Here is a 20,520-nt window from a genome sequence, read left to right on the forward strand (position 1 = left end):
AGAAGCCAAAGAGAAACCCCTGCCAGCACTGATATGTTGCCAATGCCACTGGATCCAAAGACTTTCTACCCAGTGGCCTGTGATCTTCCACATTTGGTGTCATTGCATGTGTTTTGTGAGTCTGAAGAGGACTTTATAGATTGGTATCAGACATATGGGCTAATATCAGACTTGTGGACTTGATCTGGACTGGGTTGGGATGTTTTCTCGATGTTCAATTGCTCTTGTATATAAACCTCTTTCTTATACACATGTGTGTCCTTGGATTTGCTTCTCTAGTCTACCCAGACTAAACACACTGTCCTCAAACCTGTTTCAACACATAGCAATCCGGCAAGTGCAGAGGGTAACTGTGCCCCAGGGACGATCAAGACTCTAACCTTCCAGATATCGGTATGATGACCTTACTGGTCCAGTGGAGACTGCAGGAACCCCAGGACTCCTGGCCCTTCTCACCCTTCAGAGCTGGCGTGGAATTCATTCCATAGAATCACCAGCCAGTTCAGAACCAAAGGGCAGCCTTTCCTCAATGATGAGTCCAAAGGGTTAGCAAAAAGGGAGGAATGGAAATAGGAAACACCGAATAAATGATAAAGCAATTTCAATGGAGGAGTTGGAACAAAATGTGTACAGATTGTCACACTGGCCATCTGCTTTGTAAACCTTCACCTAACTCACGATCGGTTTTTGAGTAGATCATGAGACCTCCTACAGCACCTCGGAGTGAGGCTGCTTCCTCAGCCTTTCAGCACGTAACCGCTGCATCACCCATGGCTCTGGCTGTTCCGTGTTGAGGCTGCTCCACCTCACAGGGGCCACATGCACCACAGAACATGACACCGCAGGTTCCTGTAGCCACTGGGTCAGGCCATTCCTTCCATGACCCTCTACCAGGCCTGGTGTCCTGTCCCAGAGTCTGGCATCCTCCTAAAGGCTTGAAGAGAACATATGAGATCAAGTTTCACCCTCCTCATGCCTAAGGAGCATTTTGGTTTTACTACATCCAAGACAAATTGATGTGTTCACTATTGGCTTTCAATACTTCTTACCAAGACCCAAATGTAAGTTTTTCTGTGGCCTTTGCTACCATGAAACCAGGGGATCCAAGTCGAGACGCAAATTGACCGGTACATGTGGTGGTTGGAGATAGGAATCAAATGAAAGTGAGGAAGAGAAAGGAGGCAAAGGTCTGAGGAGACAAGACTCAAACAAAACAAAAAACCTGATGCCGAGGAATTGATTCCAACTCATAAGGACCGTATAAGGCCTCCGGCTTCTCCCATGGAGCAGGGGGTGGACTGTGCTTACCAGACAGCACTACCCGGGCTTGAGGAGACCAGAGAGAGTGAGAACAGGAGGAGACCCACCTAGGAAAATGTCATGCAAGTCCTGGAAACTGCCTATTTGAGTTTCGTGGTCATCAGTTTTAAACAAGACTAGCCTGTGACCTTATGTGCTTTTATTCCTACCACATCAGCCTTCCAGATCAGACTCAGAAGCAGTAGAAGTATGTGATGACTGAGTCTAGATCCTTTCAGGTGACTACAACCCAAGGCCAGGCAAGGGTGCTACAGGCAAGTGCAAGAGAGCGAGGTTAGCAATGCCACCTGGACTGGAAGCTAAGTAAAGAGGGGATGAGGAGATGGAGAGATGATGATGGTGGAAAGACAATAAGGCCAATAGACTAACTAGAGTCCCTAAAGGTTTGGGGACTAATATCCCAGGGGGAAGGAGATGGAATGACAGGAAGTGGTTGTAAGAGAGAGGGATGCTTACGGAAGTAGCATATTGAAAATGACAAGGCTTGTTGGATGCCTGATGGGAGAGAGTAGAGCAGTGGTTCTCAACCTGTGGGTTTCAACCTCTTTGGTGTCGAATGACCCTTTCCCAGGGGTCGCCTAAGGCCATCAGAAAACAAATATTTCCGATGGTCACACCACTCCTCTGTCCCTCTCCAGGCAGGTCCGCCCACATGCAGATACGCCAACCTACGAGTACTCCTCCTGACCCCCCACCCCCACGTGAAGACTGTTACCCATGCTACACCATGCTTCAAGACAAAACACTTATTTGTCATTAGAAATAAATATTTCACAATATATAATGACATTGTTTTGTGATGAATCACTATGCTTTAATTATGTTCAATTTGTAACAATGAAAACACATCCTGCATATCAGATATTTACATGACAATTCGTAAGAGTTGCAAAATTACAGTTATGAAGTAGCAACGATAATAATTTCATGGTTGGGGTCACCACAACATGAGGAACTGTATTAAAGGGTCACACCATTAGGAAGTTTGAAAACCACTGGAGTAGAGGATAAACTTATGCAGAAATGTGGAGGAGGGCAGGGATAAATTCAGAGTGAAACAATGGAGAACTGTATATCGAAATGGAATTATAAATGATTACTTGAGGTTCTGGGGTCCACTCTTGTGTGTGTGATTTTTGTGTGTATGTATTTTTGCACAGAGTTCACAATGAGCACACATTACCATATAATCAGGGAGAAAATTAAGTAAAATCAAGAAAATTTACTCAAAAGGGAAAATATTTTTATTGATTGATAAGTAAGTACCTACTATTATGAGTACCCAGTCTATCCATAGAGACTGCCATCCTAGAAGTGTTCTAGTATTGACCCAGCCTTGTACAGAATCGTTTAAAAGGAGATCAAGTGGGAAAAGAGTTTCAGTGTAGAAACTTTGCTTCAAGAAACAACTGTTTAATGTTGCTGACACAATGGATGGATGGATTGTGACAACAGCTGTACAAGCTTTCAATAAAATGATCTAGAAAAAATTTTAAAATACCCATTTTAAAATGTATAGTATGTAAATATGGTGTATATATAACATACATTTGCATATACAGTAAGAAATCCTGGCCTTATCTGTGGGGTGAAGTGAGGTGGACTGGGCATCATAGTGAACAAAGAGAAGCAAGTCTCTTCTTGTATACTTTTCTATCAGTTTTATCTTTGATTATTGCAAAGACATTGCCTACTCTAAATTTAAAATGTAAAAATGAATCCGTTTTTAAATGTTATAGAAAAACCTTTTTAAATTCACATTTTTGAAACACTTATGCTAGGGAATGGTTGTCGCACTGCCAAGTATTTCTTCCTGTAAATTGCACATGCCCCCACTATCTTTCTCAAATAGGCATGGTTTTCAGATGTTTAGTCTCTGTTCAAAGCTAAGCACGTGTCCTACATTCTTACCACATCATTCACAGGAATGTATAGACTTTTTAATTAATCATTTTATTGGGGGCTCATACAACTCTTATCACAAAGTGTATAGACTTTGAACAAAACCCAGAGCCACCAAAAATGGGGGGAGGGGCAGAAATGAAATACCTGTCACAAACAATGTATACCTCACTGGAAGGTAGTTACACTTGTATGCTTTGGATCATCTGTGATCCTAAGGAGGCAGGTTTAAGTCCAATGGGCAGGGAGGCTGTGGGTGAGGGGGCAATGGAACCAGTGGTAAGGGGCAGAATTGCAAATAGGAGATACAGGCTCCTTCCTCCTCTATCAACAGTTGTGAGACTTTGACAAGCTGGTCCACAGATCACTAGGGTCCATTCAAGCTCCCAAATCCATGACTCCATGTGTGGTTGTAAGTTCCCTCCCCTGAGAGAGCTGAGTTGAGTGCAGGACAATGGAGTCAGTCTGTCAGGGGGAGAGAATGGATGGGAGCAGGTTTCAAAAAGATGAATCACTAGCACCAGGCAATAAATCTGAGGCCTTCTGGCCACTGACACATTCACGGTATAATTCAAAGTTCAGTGTCACTTTCATGACTCTTTGTGGTCCCAGAATGTGGGCACTGAAGTTGCATGGCTCAAAGCAGAAGCAGTCATCCAGAAGAGCCAGGTACACTCACATTAGTGTCAGAGATTGTCACCATAAAGGATTCGCAGCAATTCGAGTAGGGGGGCTCATCCTCACAAACAGACTCGTCCACCCAACTCACTGCCCATGAGATGATTCTGATGCATAGCAACCCTGACAGAAAGCCTAACAATAAGACCACAACATCTCAGGGTCCAAGACACCCAGGTTGCCAACAACTTAACTACATGGCTCAGAAAACTTCTGACCTGGAAGAACTTGTGAATCGTGTATGGCATGAGGAATTGCTTTCTAAATTGATTTACCTCAGCGGAGATCTCAATAGTTGACAAAAGGCTACTATTCAACTGTAGTCACCTCTGTGCCTTTGTCTGTCCTGATTGGTCAGTACCCACATGTACCTGTTGCTGAAGATTGGCCGAATCTACTGCATTGCTAAGGAGAAGCCCATTATATCAAACCTGCCCATCACCATGGTGAGTGCCTGAAGCAGAGGCAAGTCAGGTCCTGTGGCGACCGATAGCTCAAATACTAACAAACACTAATAGTCAGAGCTTGGCAGTATTTTGTTCTGTTTACATAGGAGTACTATAAGTTGGAACCAACCCAACAACCCTTAACAGAAGTGCCAGTATTAAGTAACTGTAATGTTTGCATAATACTTTATCAAATGTTTGTATGCATTTCATTTTCTGGGCAGCAATCAAACACTTCTTTAAAAAACACAGCGGTTCAGTTCTTGTAATTTGGGCATAACTAAGCAAACTATAAGGAAACCTAACTTCATTTGCTCGTTTGTTTCATAACTTCTGGGCAGCCAATGGTGGTTGCTTCTGAAGATATGATGATTCACTTGCAAATAACTATGAGTAAACCATCTCCGATTATTCCCAGACTCTAAATTCACTACACACACACACACATCAGTGCAAACAGGTCTAATGCTTTCCAGGTCTGTAAGGGCACACTAACAAGTGTGCACCCATCTGCTTCAGGAGTAATATGAGTCGAGGATGAGATATGTATTGGTGTCCGGACCTCTCTGACTCGCAGCCATAAATGGTCAGTGGTGCCGAAATTGCCTGTAGGCAGCTTGAGGGTGGGGGAAACCTGCATTAAGTTTCCTGGTTCTAGAACTGAATCTTCCCAAGTATTATGTCTCACTAAAAAAGGAATATGAACTAGACCAGAGGGACTTTTGCATCATGCCCCAAATACTTCTGATGGAGATTCTCATCCACAGTTCAACTGGACTCAGAACTGCGAGGTGGCCTTCTTGACGAACAACAGGGGAGGGGGGATGCTAGCAGCGCTTCACTCAGAGGCCGTCATTAATGTTGCCAGTGTCGATTTGTTTCTAATTAGTTAAAAACAAAACAGTTGTCAGCAAGATGATTCAAACTCATGGCAATCCCATGAGTGCCACGGTAGAGTTTCCAGAAATAGATAGCACACCTTTCTTCCAAGGAGCCTCTGGGTAGATTTCAGCCTCCAACCTTTCAGTTAGCAATCAGCATGCCAACCACTTGCATTGCCCACTTGGAACCCTGATGGAGTAGTGGTTGTGCATGGGGCTGCTAGCAAGGTCAGCCATTCGAAACCACCAGCCACTCCATGGGAGAAAGATGAGATTTTCTACTTCCCTAAAGAGTTATATTTGTAGAACGCCCGCCCCCCCAGGGGCAGTTCTTCTCTATGTATAGGGTTGCTATGGATCAGAACTGACTTGGGGGCAGTGAGTTTGTTTGTTGTTTATTTGTTTTTAGGGACTGTACTACAATAAATTCACCTGGAATTAAACCCAAAGAAATTCAAACGCTGAAAACATCCTTGGCTGATACTAGAAGAGTCTACTATGTCCCAATTTGCCTCAAATGCACTTAACACCCCCTTAGGTTTGCAGGGATACATATCAACATATTCACCTTGATCCACCCAACAGATCATATTTTCTCTACATTTCAGGTAAGGTCCAAAAAATATGGGGTCCATTGAGTTAGTGCCTCCGTGCAAGGAAATTGCAGGAAAACAGAAAGGAAGACTCCAGTCTCCAGACCGTCTGCTCTTCTCCTTACTTCCTGCCATCCTTCATGTGCATTGGTCGATAAAGAAGCCAAAGAACTTCATGTGATTCTGGAAGAAAATTCTCGTCTACCCCACTGGCCAAAACTTTAGTCTTGACTTGTATGAGCAACCGCTTTAGAAGATCAGTCTGGTCTCTGTATTAGACTCATTCACTCAGGAAAGCTCTATTTAAACTAGGGACATCAAAAAGGGGTCTCAGGAAAATTTCTCATAAGAAATTCAAGACAAATTTGACTGGCTCATAAGTAGGTTTAAAAGCAGGCACATCCGAGAGTCGTGGCATCCTTGCATCTCTGTGGGGATGGATCTTCATAGCACCTGTTACGTCTCACGACTTGTCAGTTCACCTGGTGGGAAACGAATGCTTGTAAACAAAGCGGCCAGAGCACCGGCAGCAAGGTGTTCCTCCTCCCCAGGCCTGCATCACCACAGGGATCCCCATTGCCCTCACAGGTCTAACCTTTAAGAATTCAAAATATGGCTCCAGAAGTGAAAAAGGAAAAACATCTCCAGTTATTAAACTAAAGAAAGTCAAGTATATGAAATGTTCAAAAGATTAATGCAAAAAAGTATCAAAGTTTCCCACTCCCCAAGGCAGAGCCAGACAGTTATTCCTTGGGTCAGAGAAGAGAGCAGGGAGCCAGGTGACAGTGTCCATCTGGGAAGCACCTCTTTCCTGCCTTTGGGCCAGGGGAGCAAAGTGTTTTAGAGACAAGGCGTAGGTGGTTGGCTGTAGGTCTGCACAGTGTAACTCCCAAGCCCAAGAACACTCGGTCAAGAAAAATACAATGTCTTGTCCGGACACAGTATCTCCTGAGTAAAGGGCTCTTGAGTTTTCAACAGAAAAGGGGAGTAAATTATCCTCTGGGCTTTAATCCACACAGCAGAATGTTCTGTCACCAGCAAGGGAAACGTTATAACCAACAGTCTGACATCAGATTGTAAAGTCTCCATTCCCAGAGTGGCTTTTCTTTTAGCTCTGAGTCATCATCTTCCTAGATTCAAGCCTGTACGCAGCCCAGGAAAGGAAAAAAAATGTTGTTCTCTGAACATCTCCCTCACAATGGATGGTTATGATGGAAAGAGAACCAGTTACAGTACGTGTTAGAGGTAGACCAAAAAAAAAGAAACCTACTACCATGGGGCCAGCTCTGACTTCCAATGATCCTACAGGCTAGAAAGAATCCTAGAATCTACCTGGTCCAAAGTTTCATTCCAAAGATGAACAAAGCAAGAAATCATACAGTGCTTTTCTCCAGAGCCTACAACTTAAGCCAGGGCTGCTACAATTCAATGCTTCAATCAAGAAAGTTGTCCTATATCCAGAAAGAGAAAGAGAGCGGTGGGGGAGAACTGGCTGTGTTGGAAAACAGAGTATTTCCTATTACTTGACTGTTGAGTGGCAGGCCGAGGTCAGTCCGCCCTTCTTCACTATGCTGAGTGGGATTAGGAGGCACAGCCTCCGTTCCAGTCTAAGAGTCCAGGACAACTCTACGGTAAAGAAAGGGCTGCTTGTGGCACCGGGAAGACTAGTTTTTTGCGCAGTGTGAAGGCAGGCTGGGGCATCTGCTTCTGTCTCCCGTGGAGGTCAGCTTGCCGGCTCACATCATCGTTGACTGCAGTGAGGATGGATAGGATGTCTTCGTGCCTACAGACAAAGTAAAAGCATATTTTGAACCCTGGGGCAGACACCGCATGCCTATAACGTGGGGCCCCTTCCCATTCTAACATGCCAAACGAGAGTCTCCCTGGGGTCTTTCTCGTGCCCCAACACTGCCAAAAAGGCTTCTCTTGAAACGGACACTGAAGAGACTAAATCATACAACACCTTTTCCCATGCTACATTCGGTGATTAAAAAAAACATTATCACAGGAGGGGGCGGTGGAGAGGACCAGAAAAAATGAGAAGTTGATACCAAGGGCTCAAGTAGAAAGAAAATGTTTTGAGAATGATGATGGCAACAAATGTACAAATGTGCTTGACACAATGCATGGAGGTACGGATTGTGATAATTCTTGTACGAGCCCCCAATAAAATGATTTCAAAAAAATTTATGAGACTTGGACGAGTACAAGGATAAGAAAGAAAAAGAAATAATCACACCTTGTATTTTAAGACATTTTGTCCATAAAGAAAATTGGCTTATAATTGTTTTCCATCTCTTCCATCAAGCCAATAGACAGGTGGGTAGCTAGATAGGCAGAAAAGACAGAGACAGAGAACTTGCTATTAATATTGTCTACCCTATTCTTGCCATTGGGAGGGTCACAAAGATGAATACGATACAATTCATGAACTAAAACACTTAGGATACAGCTTGGTACAGTTACCAAGGATCGAATGTACACATTGTGACGGTCAATGCACAGCCGGGCGTGAGCAATACCATGGAAGAAATCTCCGTTAGGAGTTCAGAAGAGAAACAAGAAGCCTCCACTGAGGAAGGGGCACCTGGGCCTGCGCTTGGAGGACGGGTCATATTTACCAGAAGGTTCTGGAAGTGGGGAACGCAAATCACTGGGACCAACCCATGCGCTCCAGAGAGAGCCCTCAAGTTCGAATCCTGGTTCCACCATTCACTCATTGTGTCTTGGGCAGATCGCTTCCTTCTCTGCGCCTGCGTGTCCTCACCTCTAAACGAAGGACCACAATAGTTCCCATCTCAGAGACACTGTTCCGGGGGTTGAATGAGTGATTCGTGTAAAGTTCCTGGAACACTGGCTGCTACATACAATGAATCGACGTTTTAGCATGATTACGGTTATAGCTATCTTTGTCATCATCATCACTGTGATTTTTCACGGGGTCCGCAGGCCCTGCACCCCACTTTACACGAGCTATTTCTTTGTCCCCAGACCGTCCCGGGGCATCACTCCTGTCATCACTCAGTCCCACCTCCCCAAGGAGCCTTTACAAGGAGCCTCTCTGCCCCACAACAAGTGTGGCTACCAGGAGTTATTAATTTAAATATATGCTTCCATTTTACATCCGCCCGCTTCCCCTTGCTGGATTATAAACTTCAGCTAGAGAAGATCATACCTCTCTAACTGGCCCCGAGCCTCGCTCAGTGCAGTCAACACGAGGCACAAGGTAGGCCAGCAATACGGGTCGCATTGCCATGAAGTTACACGACAATTGTCATTGACGACGCTGGTTGTAACGAAAGGGAGAACGTAAAGGTGACTCACACCTTCCTTCCCGAATTCCCATAAAAGCCCGTTACCAGAAATGGGAGTTCAGGAGGAAGAGCTCCTGGAGAAGACTGAGAAGAGGACCGGAAGTCTGGGAGGCGGAAAGGAGTACAAAGGTCACAGAGGTGGGTGGGGCGGCATTGAGTAATGTGCTGGGCTGACCTGCAGAATGAGGTGACGGTCTGGCAGCAAGCATGACCAAGCCCAACTAACTGTCAGTCACGGCGCGGGTGTTGGGGAGGCAAGTCGAAGGCAACAGGAGCACTGTTCTCCCGGGGCTCCGAGGCGGCAGCTGAGAGCTGGCAATTTGGAAGGTGTTTCCAGGCAGGTGCCAGTGGCCGTTAGTACAGCCGAAGTTGCCAAGAGGGGCTGAAGAGGGAATGATTAAAGAAGGGCCGAGAAGAACTTCAGGGGAGGCCCCTTTGTCAGGGAGCCCAGGAAGACGTAAACGGCGAAGGCAGAGGGGAACTGCCCGAGCAAGCAGAACAGAGCGTTAGAGAAGCTGAAGACGGTACAGAGTGGACGCTCAGGAACTGACATCGCGTGGCGAATGGATGAAGAAGTCAATAAAAGGCTCCGCCTTTGTTCACGCTGCTGCTTCCCCACAGTTCATCCTTCTCCCGACGTCTGTTTCCCATGTCAGGAAGTCTCCCTTGATCGAATCTCCTGCTACATGCTCCATGAAAGCCCATGCTTGACATTGCGCATCGGCCACCCACCCATCTTATTTGTTTGCCCCTCTAGGCTATGAGCCACAGGAAGACATGGACTGCCTTTCACTATATCTCCCTTCCCAGGTACATGTTTATGGTCAACGCAAGATGGAGGGAGGGGGGGAGGGAGGGAGGGGGTGACTGGATGGATGGATAGATGGGTGGGTGGATGGATGAAGGAAGAGAGGAAAGGGGGGAGGGAGGGAAGGAGGGAGGGAGGCACGGGTGGGTGGGTGGATGGGTGGGTGGATGGATGGAGGGAGGGAGGGGGGTGACTGGATGGATGGATAGATGGGTGGGTGGATGGATGAAGGGAGAGAGGAAAAGAGGGAGGGAGAGAAGGAGGGAGGGAGGCAAAGGTGGGTGGGTGGATGGATGAAAGGAGAGAGGAAAGGAGGGAGGGAGGGAAGGAGGGAGGGAGGGAAGGAGGGAGGGATGCAGGGGTGGGTAGGTGGATGGGTGAGTGGATGGATAGATGGGTGGGTGGATGGGTGGATGGATGGATGGATGGATGAACAGATGTGGGGAACAACTCAGAACTCTAACCTTGGGACCAAGTCCTTCAGATGCTTGCACAGAGACTGAATATACCAGCTGCCATTCTTCACGTGTCGAAAGGATACGTAGCCTGGGACTGTGGCCATGCCGAGCAGGAAATCCGCCTCAACAGGAATACTGTCCTTCAGGTTCACCCCACTGGGGGCACAGGATACAAGCTCTGTATTCTGAGCATCTACTTCGATGCATACAGAAGGCTGTACCTCGTCACCTTGACAGGCCTGGATGAAAAAGAGTTTGGGTTTGTGAGCTAGAGAAGGGCAGTGCTCGGCTGTGAAGTGAGACATGATCTTGCGAATGGGAATGAGGGCCCCATCTGAAGAGTAGACCCCTCCGAACTTCCCATGGGTCAGGATACAGCACACGAAGCAGTCCCCATCAGCGTGACCCGGATGCGTCTTCATTTTCTGAAGAGCCTCCTCGAGGTCTCCTTTGGTCACATCACTGTATTCCTCGATTTCCAATCCAAGCCACTGAAACACAAATCTCAGGCTCTCTGTCAAGAAAGGGGGGATTGAAATGAGGTGAAGTGACGGAATGAGACCATGTCCATTGTGATAAAAATTATACCACACCCTGGAGCTCTGAATCTTCTGAATTTCATAATCTCAACGAATGTTTCTAACTAACCAGCCTTTCTATAGTACCCACGCTGTAATCACGTTGTATTGGCCCTTAACGCAACCACCCCGAGAGTCTGCAGAGGTCAGTTTCTTCCTAGTTTACAAGTGAGGACACTAAGGCTCAGTGACTGGTCCCCAGTCATCAACTTAATGAGGGGCAGAGTCAGAGTCAAGCCTGGATTTCTGCATCCCAACCCAGAATGCCACGTACCTCCAAACCACATCATCATACACAGCCATTCTGGAGCAGACTGGTGACACCCCACTGTTATAAAAGAGGTGCAGCCTCTCCCACCAAGGGGGACAGCAACAGAAATGTGGGTGAAGGGAGACAGCAGTCTATGTGAGATATGAAATTAATAATAATTTATCAGGGGCTCATGAGAGTGGGAGAGTGGGGGAGGGAGGGAAAAAAGAGGACCTGATACAAAGGGCTCAAGAAAATGTTTTGAAAATGATGATGGCAACAAATGTACAAACATGCTTGATACAATTGATGTATGGATTGTTGTAAGCGCCATAAGAGCCCCCAATAAAATGGCTTTTTTAAAAAGAGGTGCAGATAATATTGCTCCTATCTAACATCTAAATAAAAGAGAAGATTTCTATAAAGATAATAATAAGAAAAAAAACATTTATAACCCCAACTGGCGTTTGACAAGCTGTTGCCAATGTTCTTACCAGCATCCTTCTGAGTCCCTGGTCTATCTGGCAGTGAGGTAAACTTTTGGTTGTTGACAATGACGCAGCAACCTCTGTGTTTCCGATCCATCCTGTACATCTCGACCTCCTGGAAAAGTGAGGTGGAACCCAAGAGACAAATTGAATCAGAATGTGTATGAATTGTTGCATGTAAAACCATGATCTCTCTGGAAGCCTTCATCTGATTCACAATAAAAAGCACTTAAAAAAGAAAGAGCTGGAACCACATATGAGAGAATCCTTGTTTTAGGGGGGTAGAGGTTTTTAATGAACTGCTTCAAAAGCAAGATAGAGCTCCCTGTTAATGCCAGTTTTTAAAACTAGGTTTTGATAATTTTGTCTAATTATCATATATGCCATGCTATTTCTAAAGTCACACATATTGAGAGACCAACAATTCTGATCATTCCATGTCCTCAACTTTACTGCTAAGCTATTCCCTGAAGATGATTTCAACGGCACTTTTTAAGCCCTAGGACCCAGGAGAAAGGGTGAGGTTATTTCATAAACAATCCATCACTTCCATCCTCTCAGTTCACATGAGCTCCTCCTGGAGATTCCTGCCATGCCCAAGACCAGAGATGGGCAATCCCGGAGATGTAGGCCCTGCTTTGGAATTAACCGATTGATGCGAAGGTGGAATGCCAGATGCAGAATGAAATGAAATGAAATAAAATGAAATAACTGAATAACGGGGGTCCCCAGAGGTAAAAAGCAGAATATGTGCTTCGCCACTGGCCAACTGGGGGCTTGTATTTCAATGTTTTCTTTTTCAGACTAGCAGAGTGAAGAAAGTACCTAAGGATTTTACAAAACAAGAGAAAAACAATAGTAGGTGACTTTGTTGGTTTTAGATCGAGAGATGCTGGAATGACCCAATTCCACTAAAAACAGAGGCTCTTCTCTTGTAACTTTTGAATCTAAAAATAATATGTAATCATCACTGTGGTAGTTATATAATTGTCAATTTGAGGATTAAGAGTGTAGGGGAGGAGTCTACCCACCAGCCTGTGATCTTCTACATTCGGCATCATTGAATGTGTTTCGTGAGTCTGAAGAGGACTTTATAGATTGGTATCAGACATATGAGCTAATATCGGACTTATCACTTCATCTGGACTGGGCTGGGCTGCTCTTTCAATGTTCAATTGCTCTTGTACATAAATCTCTTTCTTATACACATGAGTGTCTCTCTGAATTTGTTTCTCTAGTCTACCCGGACTCACACAGTCACTAGTACCCATTACCATGGAGTTGATTCCAACTCATCCATCCCCTCCAAACTGGATCAGAACTTCCCTTTTGGATATGGAGCTCCGATCTCAATGCCACACCTTCTTCCTGGGGAGCTGCTGGAGGTTGGCAGTTTCCATTGTTGGTTAGCACTTTAAAGTGAGCACTTTAAGTTGGTGAGCAGATCTAATTGTCAACGTTTCCAGAGCGTGACCACTGTGCCACCAAGGAATCTACCTCATCATCGAATTTTAAGACATATGCAATTATTTTTATTATTGAATACTTTCATTGGGGGCTCTTACATCTCTATCACAATCCACACATTCATCCATTATGCCAAGCACATTTGTACATATGTCGCCATTATCATTTTCAAAACAGTATCTTTCTACTTGAGCCCTTGATATCGGCTCCTCATTTTCCCTCTCCCTCCCCTGCCCTCTCTCCCTCACGAACCCTTGATAAATTATAGACTATTATTTTCATATCTTACATCGTCCTCTGTCACCCTTCACCCACTTTTCTGTTGTTCATGCCCCTGGGAGGGGGTTATATGCCAATCCTTATGATCGATTTCTCCCTTTCTCCCCCAACCTTCCCCTTCCCCTCCCAATATCTCTTCTTATTGTTGGTCCTGAGAGATTTATCTATCCTGGCGCTTATCTGTAGCAGTGTACATGTTCTGGTCTAGTCTGATTTGTAAGGTAGAATTGAGGTCATGATAGTGGGGGGGGGGGCGAGGAATCATAAGAAAATTATATGTTTCATCGGTGCTATACTACACCCTGGCTGGCTCATCTCTTCCTTGTGACCCTTCTGTAAAGGGATGTCCATTTGTCTACAGATGGGCTTTGGGTCTCCTCTCCGTGCCCCACTGACCCATTCACATTGGTATGATTTTGTTCTGGGTCTTAGACACCTCATGATCACACAGGTTGGTGTGCTTCTTCCATGTGGATTTTGTTGCTTCTCAGCTAGATGGCTGATTGTTTATCTTCAAGCCTTTTAGACCCCAGACACTATACATTTTGATAGCCAGGCATCATCAGCTTTCTTCACATTTGCTTATGCACCCATTTTGTCTTCAGTGATCATGTCGGAAAGAATGCTAGATTATTAGAACAAAGTGTTCTTGTGTTGAGGGAGTACTTGAGTGGAGGCCCAATGTCCATCTGCTACCTTAATACTAAACCTATAAATATATGCACATGGATCTATTTCCCTATCGTTATATATAAATACATTTACCTATGTACATGCCTGTATTTAGACCTCTATAAATGTCCTTTGCCTCCTGGTTCTTTCCTCTAGTTCCTTTCATTTCCCTCTTGTTCCACCATCATGCTCCTCCTTCATTCGGGTGTAGTAATTCCTCGATGTTACATTGTCCTTGATTAAGCCTCACTAGGCATCCTATGCCCTTCTCTCCATTGATTTTAGTTCACTTGTTGTTCCCCTGTCCCTGGGTTGGTTGACCCCCTCTTCCTTTCTCCCACCTCCCCTTCTCCCGTGTCTCCCCAGAACCACCGGTGCCGTTGTTTTTGACTCCAAATTATCTCACTATCTTATCTAGATAGACGTGCAGGCTAATCCAAACAAAACAACAAAGGAAGACAAAACCAACAAAACAACATGCTTTGCAATTATTTTTCAAGGCTGTTGGAAACAATTTGAGATTACAAATCAGCTGAGTTGACTTCAGGGAATCATCTCTGTGACTAAAATGATGCTCTGAAAACACAGAGAGTGAAGTGGCTTCAGCCGCTGACAAAGGAAACAGCTGCGAGGGCAGTGGCATCCCCTGCACAGACAGAGTCATGGAAAAGGGCAGGTGGGACAGTGACACTCACAGAGCCTCCAAGTCCTTGAGGGCTACATCTGAAGAAAGCATCTGTGAAGGACTGAATTGTGCGTGTGAAAGTGACCCTGTTTGGAATGAGGGTCTTTGAAGATGTTATGGGAGAGTATATGGTTTTTACTGAAGTCAGTGGGTCCTAATCCACTATGAGTGGTGTCCACATAAAAGAGAAGCGACACAGAGAGACAGATGGGGAAGACTGCCATGTGAAGATGCATCTACCCGCGATGGGACGCCTGGTACCAAAGGGGGAAGAGAGAAGAAAAGAGCATCCCCTGGTGACAGAGCAGGCCCTGCGTTCAGACTCCCAGCCTCCAGAATGGTTGACAACACAGTTCTCTCCTAATAGCCCAGGTAAGGTCTCTTGCTGCGGCAGCCCAAGGAAATGAACAGGTGATCCAAACCTTTGTTCTGGTCTCAGCGTTTATGATGGCAGCAGATGCTCCCAGCATCTCCATGGAGATGGGCCTCGGTGCACCGTTTACAGTCCTGGCACCTAGAAAGAGAGGCACTCCGATTTCTCAAGTGCCTTTTCCCAGACACACAGATTTCCTTACTAATATTTGTCTGATAGAGTGGAAATTGGAAGAATTATTTTTCTCTTAAAGCACTAAGGCGAAAATTCGGCGATCATGCCTTTCCTGATGGCTTACGGCACTTTTGACCCTTCAGGGTGGGAGACAGCAAAGCTGGCAGGGAATGGGCTGAGGCATTAGGATCCCGTCACTCAGCTCCAGCTCCCCAGAAAGAAAGTTCGGTTATGCTGAATCAGAATTTATCTGTCACTAGACAGTCAGAAACTGGGCAGACACCAGGAACACGAGAGGCAGGAAACAAAAAAGGCAAACAGAATGGTCCAGAGAAGAATTTGGGCAAAAATCAAGCCAAGCAAGGCACTGCAGTTAGTTTCTTGGTCATGCCTACGGACCCGGGGTTAGCTGTCACAGGACAGCACTGGGAAAAGTAAAATGAAACCGCAGCCTTCCCCCTCCCAGCAAGTCGTTAGTCCAGGTTGACACGTGCTGCTGTCTGTCGCTGAGGCCTCAGTTAATGATGAACTAAGGGTGAGTCAGTCGCCGGGGCCCAACCCAGGCTGAGCAAGTCCAGGGTTCCTCAGACCAGAGAACCCCCAGGCACTGTGCACCTGTAAACACATCCTCACCTTGGGAGGAAGAGAAGTTTCCAAGGGAACTCAGGTGTACACGTTGGGACCTCGGGGTTATAAAGCCGAAGGAGACGCCCATATACCGTTGGTGGGGCAGGGGCATTGTCTGGGTACGTGTACAATGGTAGAGCCGATTTGGGGTGAGTGGGTTCTGGAGTCAAACTGTTGGGTCCAAATCCCACCTTCGCTCATTCCTAGCTGTGTGACCTTCAGCAGAGTCCTAGACCTCATGGGCCTCCACGTACCTCATGGTTACATAGGAATGACCGTAGTCCCTATCGCCAGATGTTGGAGAGACCCAAACGAGAGAATCCTAGCACACAACAGCGTGCAACACGGGCCAACGTCATCTCTCACCAGCATCACATCAGGCAACCTACAGAGCTTCCTAGGAAAGTGATGTGTCTTGGAATCGGAACCTGAGCTTCCAAAGAAAGGTGTGGAGGGGAAGAGGGCAAAGAAGGGCTCTCATTCAACCTGATACCTCACGGAAAGGCCCCGCCAAACACCTCTGTATGCGTGCAGTCCAGACAGATTCGGGAATGTTTTCCTGGGGTCAGGGTTTTTGGGCAGGGAGTCCGCCACTAACCACGTGGCTGTCAAATGCCTCTCTCTCTTGCTTCTTTCATTGGGAGCCCAGCTCTTCAGAGAAGAGGCACCCTCGTTTCCCTGCTGCTGGGCGGGGAGCTACACTCCCTACTCGGGAAGGGGATGGGGAAAGCGGCTGCCTGCATTCTCTAGCTGGTCTCTTCGCCACTTTCCTGGTGGAAACCTCTCTCTCTCTCTCTCTCTCTCTCTCTCTCTCTCTCTCTCCAGCTCCTCACTGAAAAGTATAATCCATGCCTCCAGAGACTTAGCCTGAAACGCGCTAACAAATGAGTGGCCTGCCAGCCTCTAAGTCTTCTCCCAAGGGCATCAAATGGTCTAGTGCATAACAAATCACCTGCTCCTAGCATACTGATGGAGCCAAGGTGTACAGAGTATACTAGAAATACCTACCATTCGTCCTTCCGGCCTCATTCTGTCCAGGCTCCATCTGTTGAAGAAATGGGAGATGCAGAACTGTCACACGGTTAGGATGAAGGTGAAAATCTCGACTTGACACAGAGAAGGGTGGATGTGTCACTCCCCGCCACAGGACAGGCCATTGACAGGAGACAGACAGAGCCTCAGCTCCCTCCTCTGGAAGAGGAGGGTGCACTGACTCACTATCAAAAAAGACAACTCCACAGAACGCCCAGGGTAGGGATTTATTCATGGTGGCAGGGAATGGCATAAAGAGAAACTAGAAAGAACCCCAATTTCCACCAATACGGAGTAGATGAAAAATTCTGGTTCCTTCAGAAGGTGGAGAAGGGGGGCCAAGAAGAAACTCTCTACACATTCTTGGCTGGCTGGCCAGGAGACAGAGTTAGTGGAAGCAGCACAGTGAGGAAGGGTGTGTTCCCCTGCTACTTCATTTGCAATACATTTTCTCAAGTGTAACAATGGAAGAATTAACCAAAAGAACACTAATATCCCTGGCCATGGGGCGGGGGTGGGGGTGGGGGGGGGATTCAGGGAGGAACAGGAGCCAGATGCAGCCCAGACTTCTCTGAATGATCTGTATTGATAGGCGCTTCATAAATGTCTTACACAATTACAATACAAAATTAATACAAAGTCTTTAGCATGCTCCCCACCCTGGTCCCTGCCCTTAAGCTTGCGGCAGAAAATTCCAAAAGGGACACAGCCAAAATGGTGTGAAGGAGGCGGCCCCACCAGCGGCTGTGTGATTGGCAGCACTGTGGACCATGCCAAATCATCTGAGCCACAGGGAATGCCATCCAGGCTGGATCCCACCTGTCGTTCACTGAAACCAGCCCGAGCAGCTCTCATTCCCAGGGCTGCACAGTACCAGAAGCCTCCACTTCCGAGGGAACACAGGGCAAGGAAGTTCAGTCTCAGTTTTCAAAAGACTGGCTGCTTTTATTTCCACAAGCCACGCTTCCCTTCCTTCCGAATCTAAATCCAGCTCTGGTTTTGCCGAGCTGGCTTACAAAAGCAGCTGTGTGAAGGCTCTGGGATTGAGAGAAGCGAAGAAGCCGCATCTCCAGGCTGAGGGTCCCTTGGCTGATGAGATCAGTAGAAGCAGAGGCCGGGGAGACGCCTTAGATCGGTCTGTCTGTTTCCTGGAGGATGTTGCATCCTCTGTTGACACCCCGAAGCCTTTGGCTCAGAAAGGCATGAATGAATGACTCACAGCCTGGTCACACTCCATCTTCTGTACAGATTTCAGGGCAGAATGCCGTGTGTCTCCCAAGGATCCTGACCACATTGTAAGGAGCAGACTATCAATCCTCCCTAAACCTAGCCTCCATCCCACCCTTCCATCATGGGGCACCACAGGGACGCTAGTTCTTGCTCTCTGGAGCGAACCAGCTACATACTTTGTAGAGCTCAGTACAAGAAAAACGGGGGCCCTTTACCCATACGTCATTAAGAATTTTAAATGGATGACTACAGAGCATTAAGTGAGGCACAGGGCCCTAGGCCACCACACTGGTTGCTTGTCCGTGAGCCTGGCCCTCGTGGTACCCCACAGGTAAAAGCAGAAGAATCATTTCAAAGTGGTGTATTGGAGTCAGCTCAGACGAATGCATGAGAGACGATTGTTACATTTTCAGGTATTTTAAAATCTGGTTGACGTCATCTTGGTAGTTTTAAATCAGTCATGGTGCTATTAGTTACACCATAGAAATTGGCAAACACTGTAAATCCAGCCTTTGTTACTCCTTCCTTTCTGCCTTTCTGTTTTCCTCTTTCTCTCATTAATTCCTTCATTCCTTCTCTCCCTCTTTCCTTCCACCCCCACTAGTGTCAGGCACTTACCAGTATCCCACGGACCCTACCTGTGAAACTTCGCACACTTGCATAGTGCCTACGACGGAAGACAGCTCTTCCACTGCTAGGGTCAAGGTCTCAGGAGGGATCGTTTCCTGGGAGCCTGGGAGAAAATCACAGATAGGAAACCAGAGATGACCACCTGACTAGTTATAATCCATGATAACCATGCATCAAAAGACAGTCATCAAAAGAAACTATTTCAAGGCACCTACAGATTTTTAATGACATTTACTTTTGGAGAACCACAATATACAGAACAAAAATGAATGTATTGCTTTTAAATTGTTATTGTATTTGATCTCAATTTTTATTCATTTTTAAACAGTTTTATTGGCACATAATATACATATCATAGAATTGAAGAGTTCAATCGTTCACACATATCACCACCACATCCATCTTAGAGCCTTCCCTCCCCCCAGGGTTGATTCGCTCCCAAAGTGAGCCATGCAATGGAGATCAACTCCAGTGCACCCCCCACCCTTCCCGCCTTTATGAGTGACTCCCCTTGTTCTTTTTACTCTTGAATTCTTAGTTTATTTATTTATTTATTTAACTTTACAGCATCTATGTTCATTTAAAACCAACACACTGCAAAATAGTCACATATCATATATACGTACAGGTGTAAGCAGACAAAAATTATCGAGATTATAACCCACCCCCAAATCAGCAAATCAAAGTATTCGTTTGCATAGCCTATTTTCATTTACTCTTTGCAACTTGACCAAAATGCCCTGTGGCGGGCTTTAAGCTTTTGTTGCACTGGAAGAAAAGCCGCAGCTCACGCTCCGTCAACAGCCTCTCCCACAACACCTAACAGAAATGTATCGGAATAACTAAGTTCCACCATTCAACACAGTTCCAGACAGTGTCTGCAGGGCTCAATTGAGGAGGGAGGGGAACTTCTAAAAAGAGCGCCATTTCTCCCCCTCCCCAGTTTTATAATGTTGGCGGCTTTAATCCGTATTTCTTTGCAGCTTCTATCTGGGCATGGATGGGCAGCATCACCAAGTGAATCGACGAGCCATCTCCATTTCCAACGTGGCAGGTTGACAGCTCTGTTGAACACGTCAATGGCTTTCTCCATGTTTCCTCTTTGTACTTCAATAGTTCCCGTGGTCTCATAGGCAAAATCACATCTGTTGTCAATTTCAATAGACTTGCTGATACGCTCCAAACCTCTATCCGGATCCTGCTTCCACTGAAGTTGAGTAACCCTGTATGAATGTACGTTGTGGCATTATCCCGTTCCGAGTCAATACACCTATCGTACATCTCTTCAGCTTTACCAAGCTGGTGCTGATCTGTTCATGCCTGGGCATGGAGTGCACACCTTGGGAATTCCTTTCTGACTTCTTCAAACCCTTTCATAGCTGCCTGGATTTGTGAGGCATTATTTCCTGTGTATGCTTGACAATCCAGAGCAGACTCAGACCATAATCTAATACATTCATCAAAGTCTGCAGCTGCTTCTTCAACCTGATCAAGCAGTGTTTTCCGCCGCCCTGGGTGGTGATCAGCATCAGCATTCTGATCATCAATGTCCGCAGCCAGGGTACAATCCTGAGCAGACAGCGAAGACTCCTGCTGCTGCAGGTACATGCTGCCTCTCTCTTTTTTTTTAAACGT

The 20,520-nt window shown here is 46.1% G+C and overlaps 1 protein-coding gene and 1 pseudogene across 3 annotated transcripts in view; both read right to left on the minus strand.

Annotated features, from left to right (window-relative positions):
- Positions 1 to 3,254: 3,254 nt before the first annotated feature.
- The window catches only part of CASP10 (caspase 10), a 41,598-nt gene continuing 24,332 nt past the window's right edge, over positions 3,255 to 20,520 (minus strand). For all 3 annotated transcript variants that reach the window (XM_075530003.1, XM_075530002.1, XM_075530004.1), the window contains 6 exons: positions 18,894 to 18,988; positions 17,002 to 17,038; positions 15,242 to 15,333; positions 11,723 to 11,831; positions 10,407 to 10,914; positions 3,255 to 7,603 (listed from right to left, as the gene is read on the minus strand). In XM_075530003.1, the coding sequence (XP_075386118.1) occupies positions 7,447 to 7,603; positions 10,407 to 10,914; positions 11,723 to 11,831; positions 15,242 to 15,333; positions 17,002 to 17,038; positions 18,894 to 18,988 (998 nt within the window). In that variant the 3' untranslated portion in view covers positions 3,255 to 7,446. The remainder of the gene's footprint in view (positions 7,604 to 10,406; positions 10,915 to 11,722; positions 11,832 to 15,241; positions 15,334 to 17,001; positions 17,039 to 18,893; positions 18,989 to 20,520) is intronic.
- On the minus strand, positions 19,831 to 20,493 carry LOC142424640 (mitochondrial import receptor subunit TOM70 pseudogene; annotated as a pseudogene).

The sequence above is a fragment of the Tenrec ecaudatus genome, chromosome 13 (genome assembly GCF_050624435.1).
Source record: "Tenrec ecaudatus isolate mTenEca1 chromosome 13, mTenEca1.hap1, whole genome shotgun sequence".
In the NCBI taxonomy this organism is placed as follows: domain Eukaryota; kingdom Metazoa; phylum Chordata; class Mammalia; order Afrosoricida; family Tenrecidae; genus Tenrec; species Tenrec ecaudatus.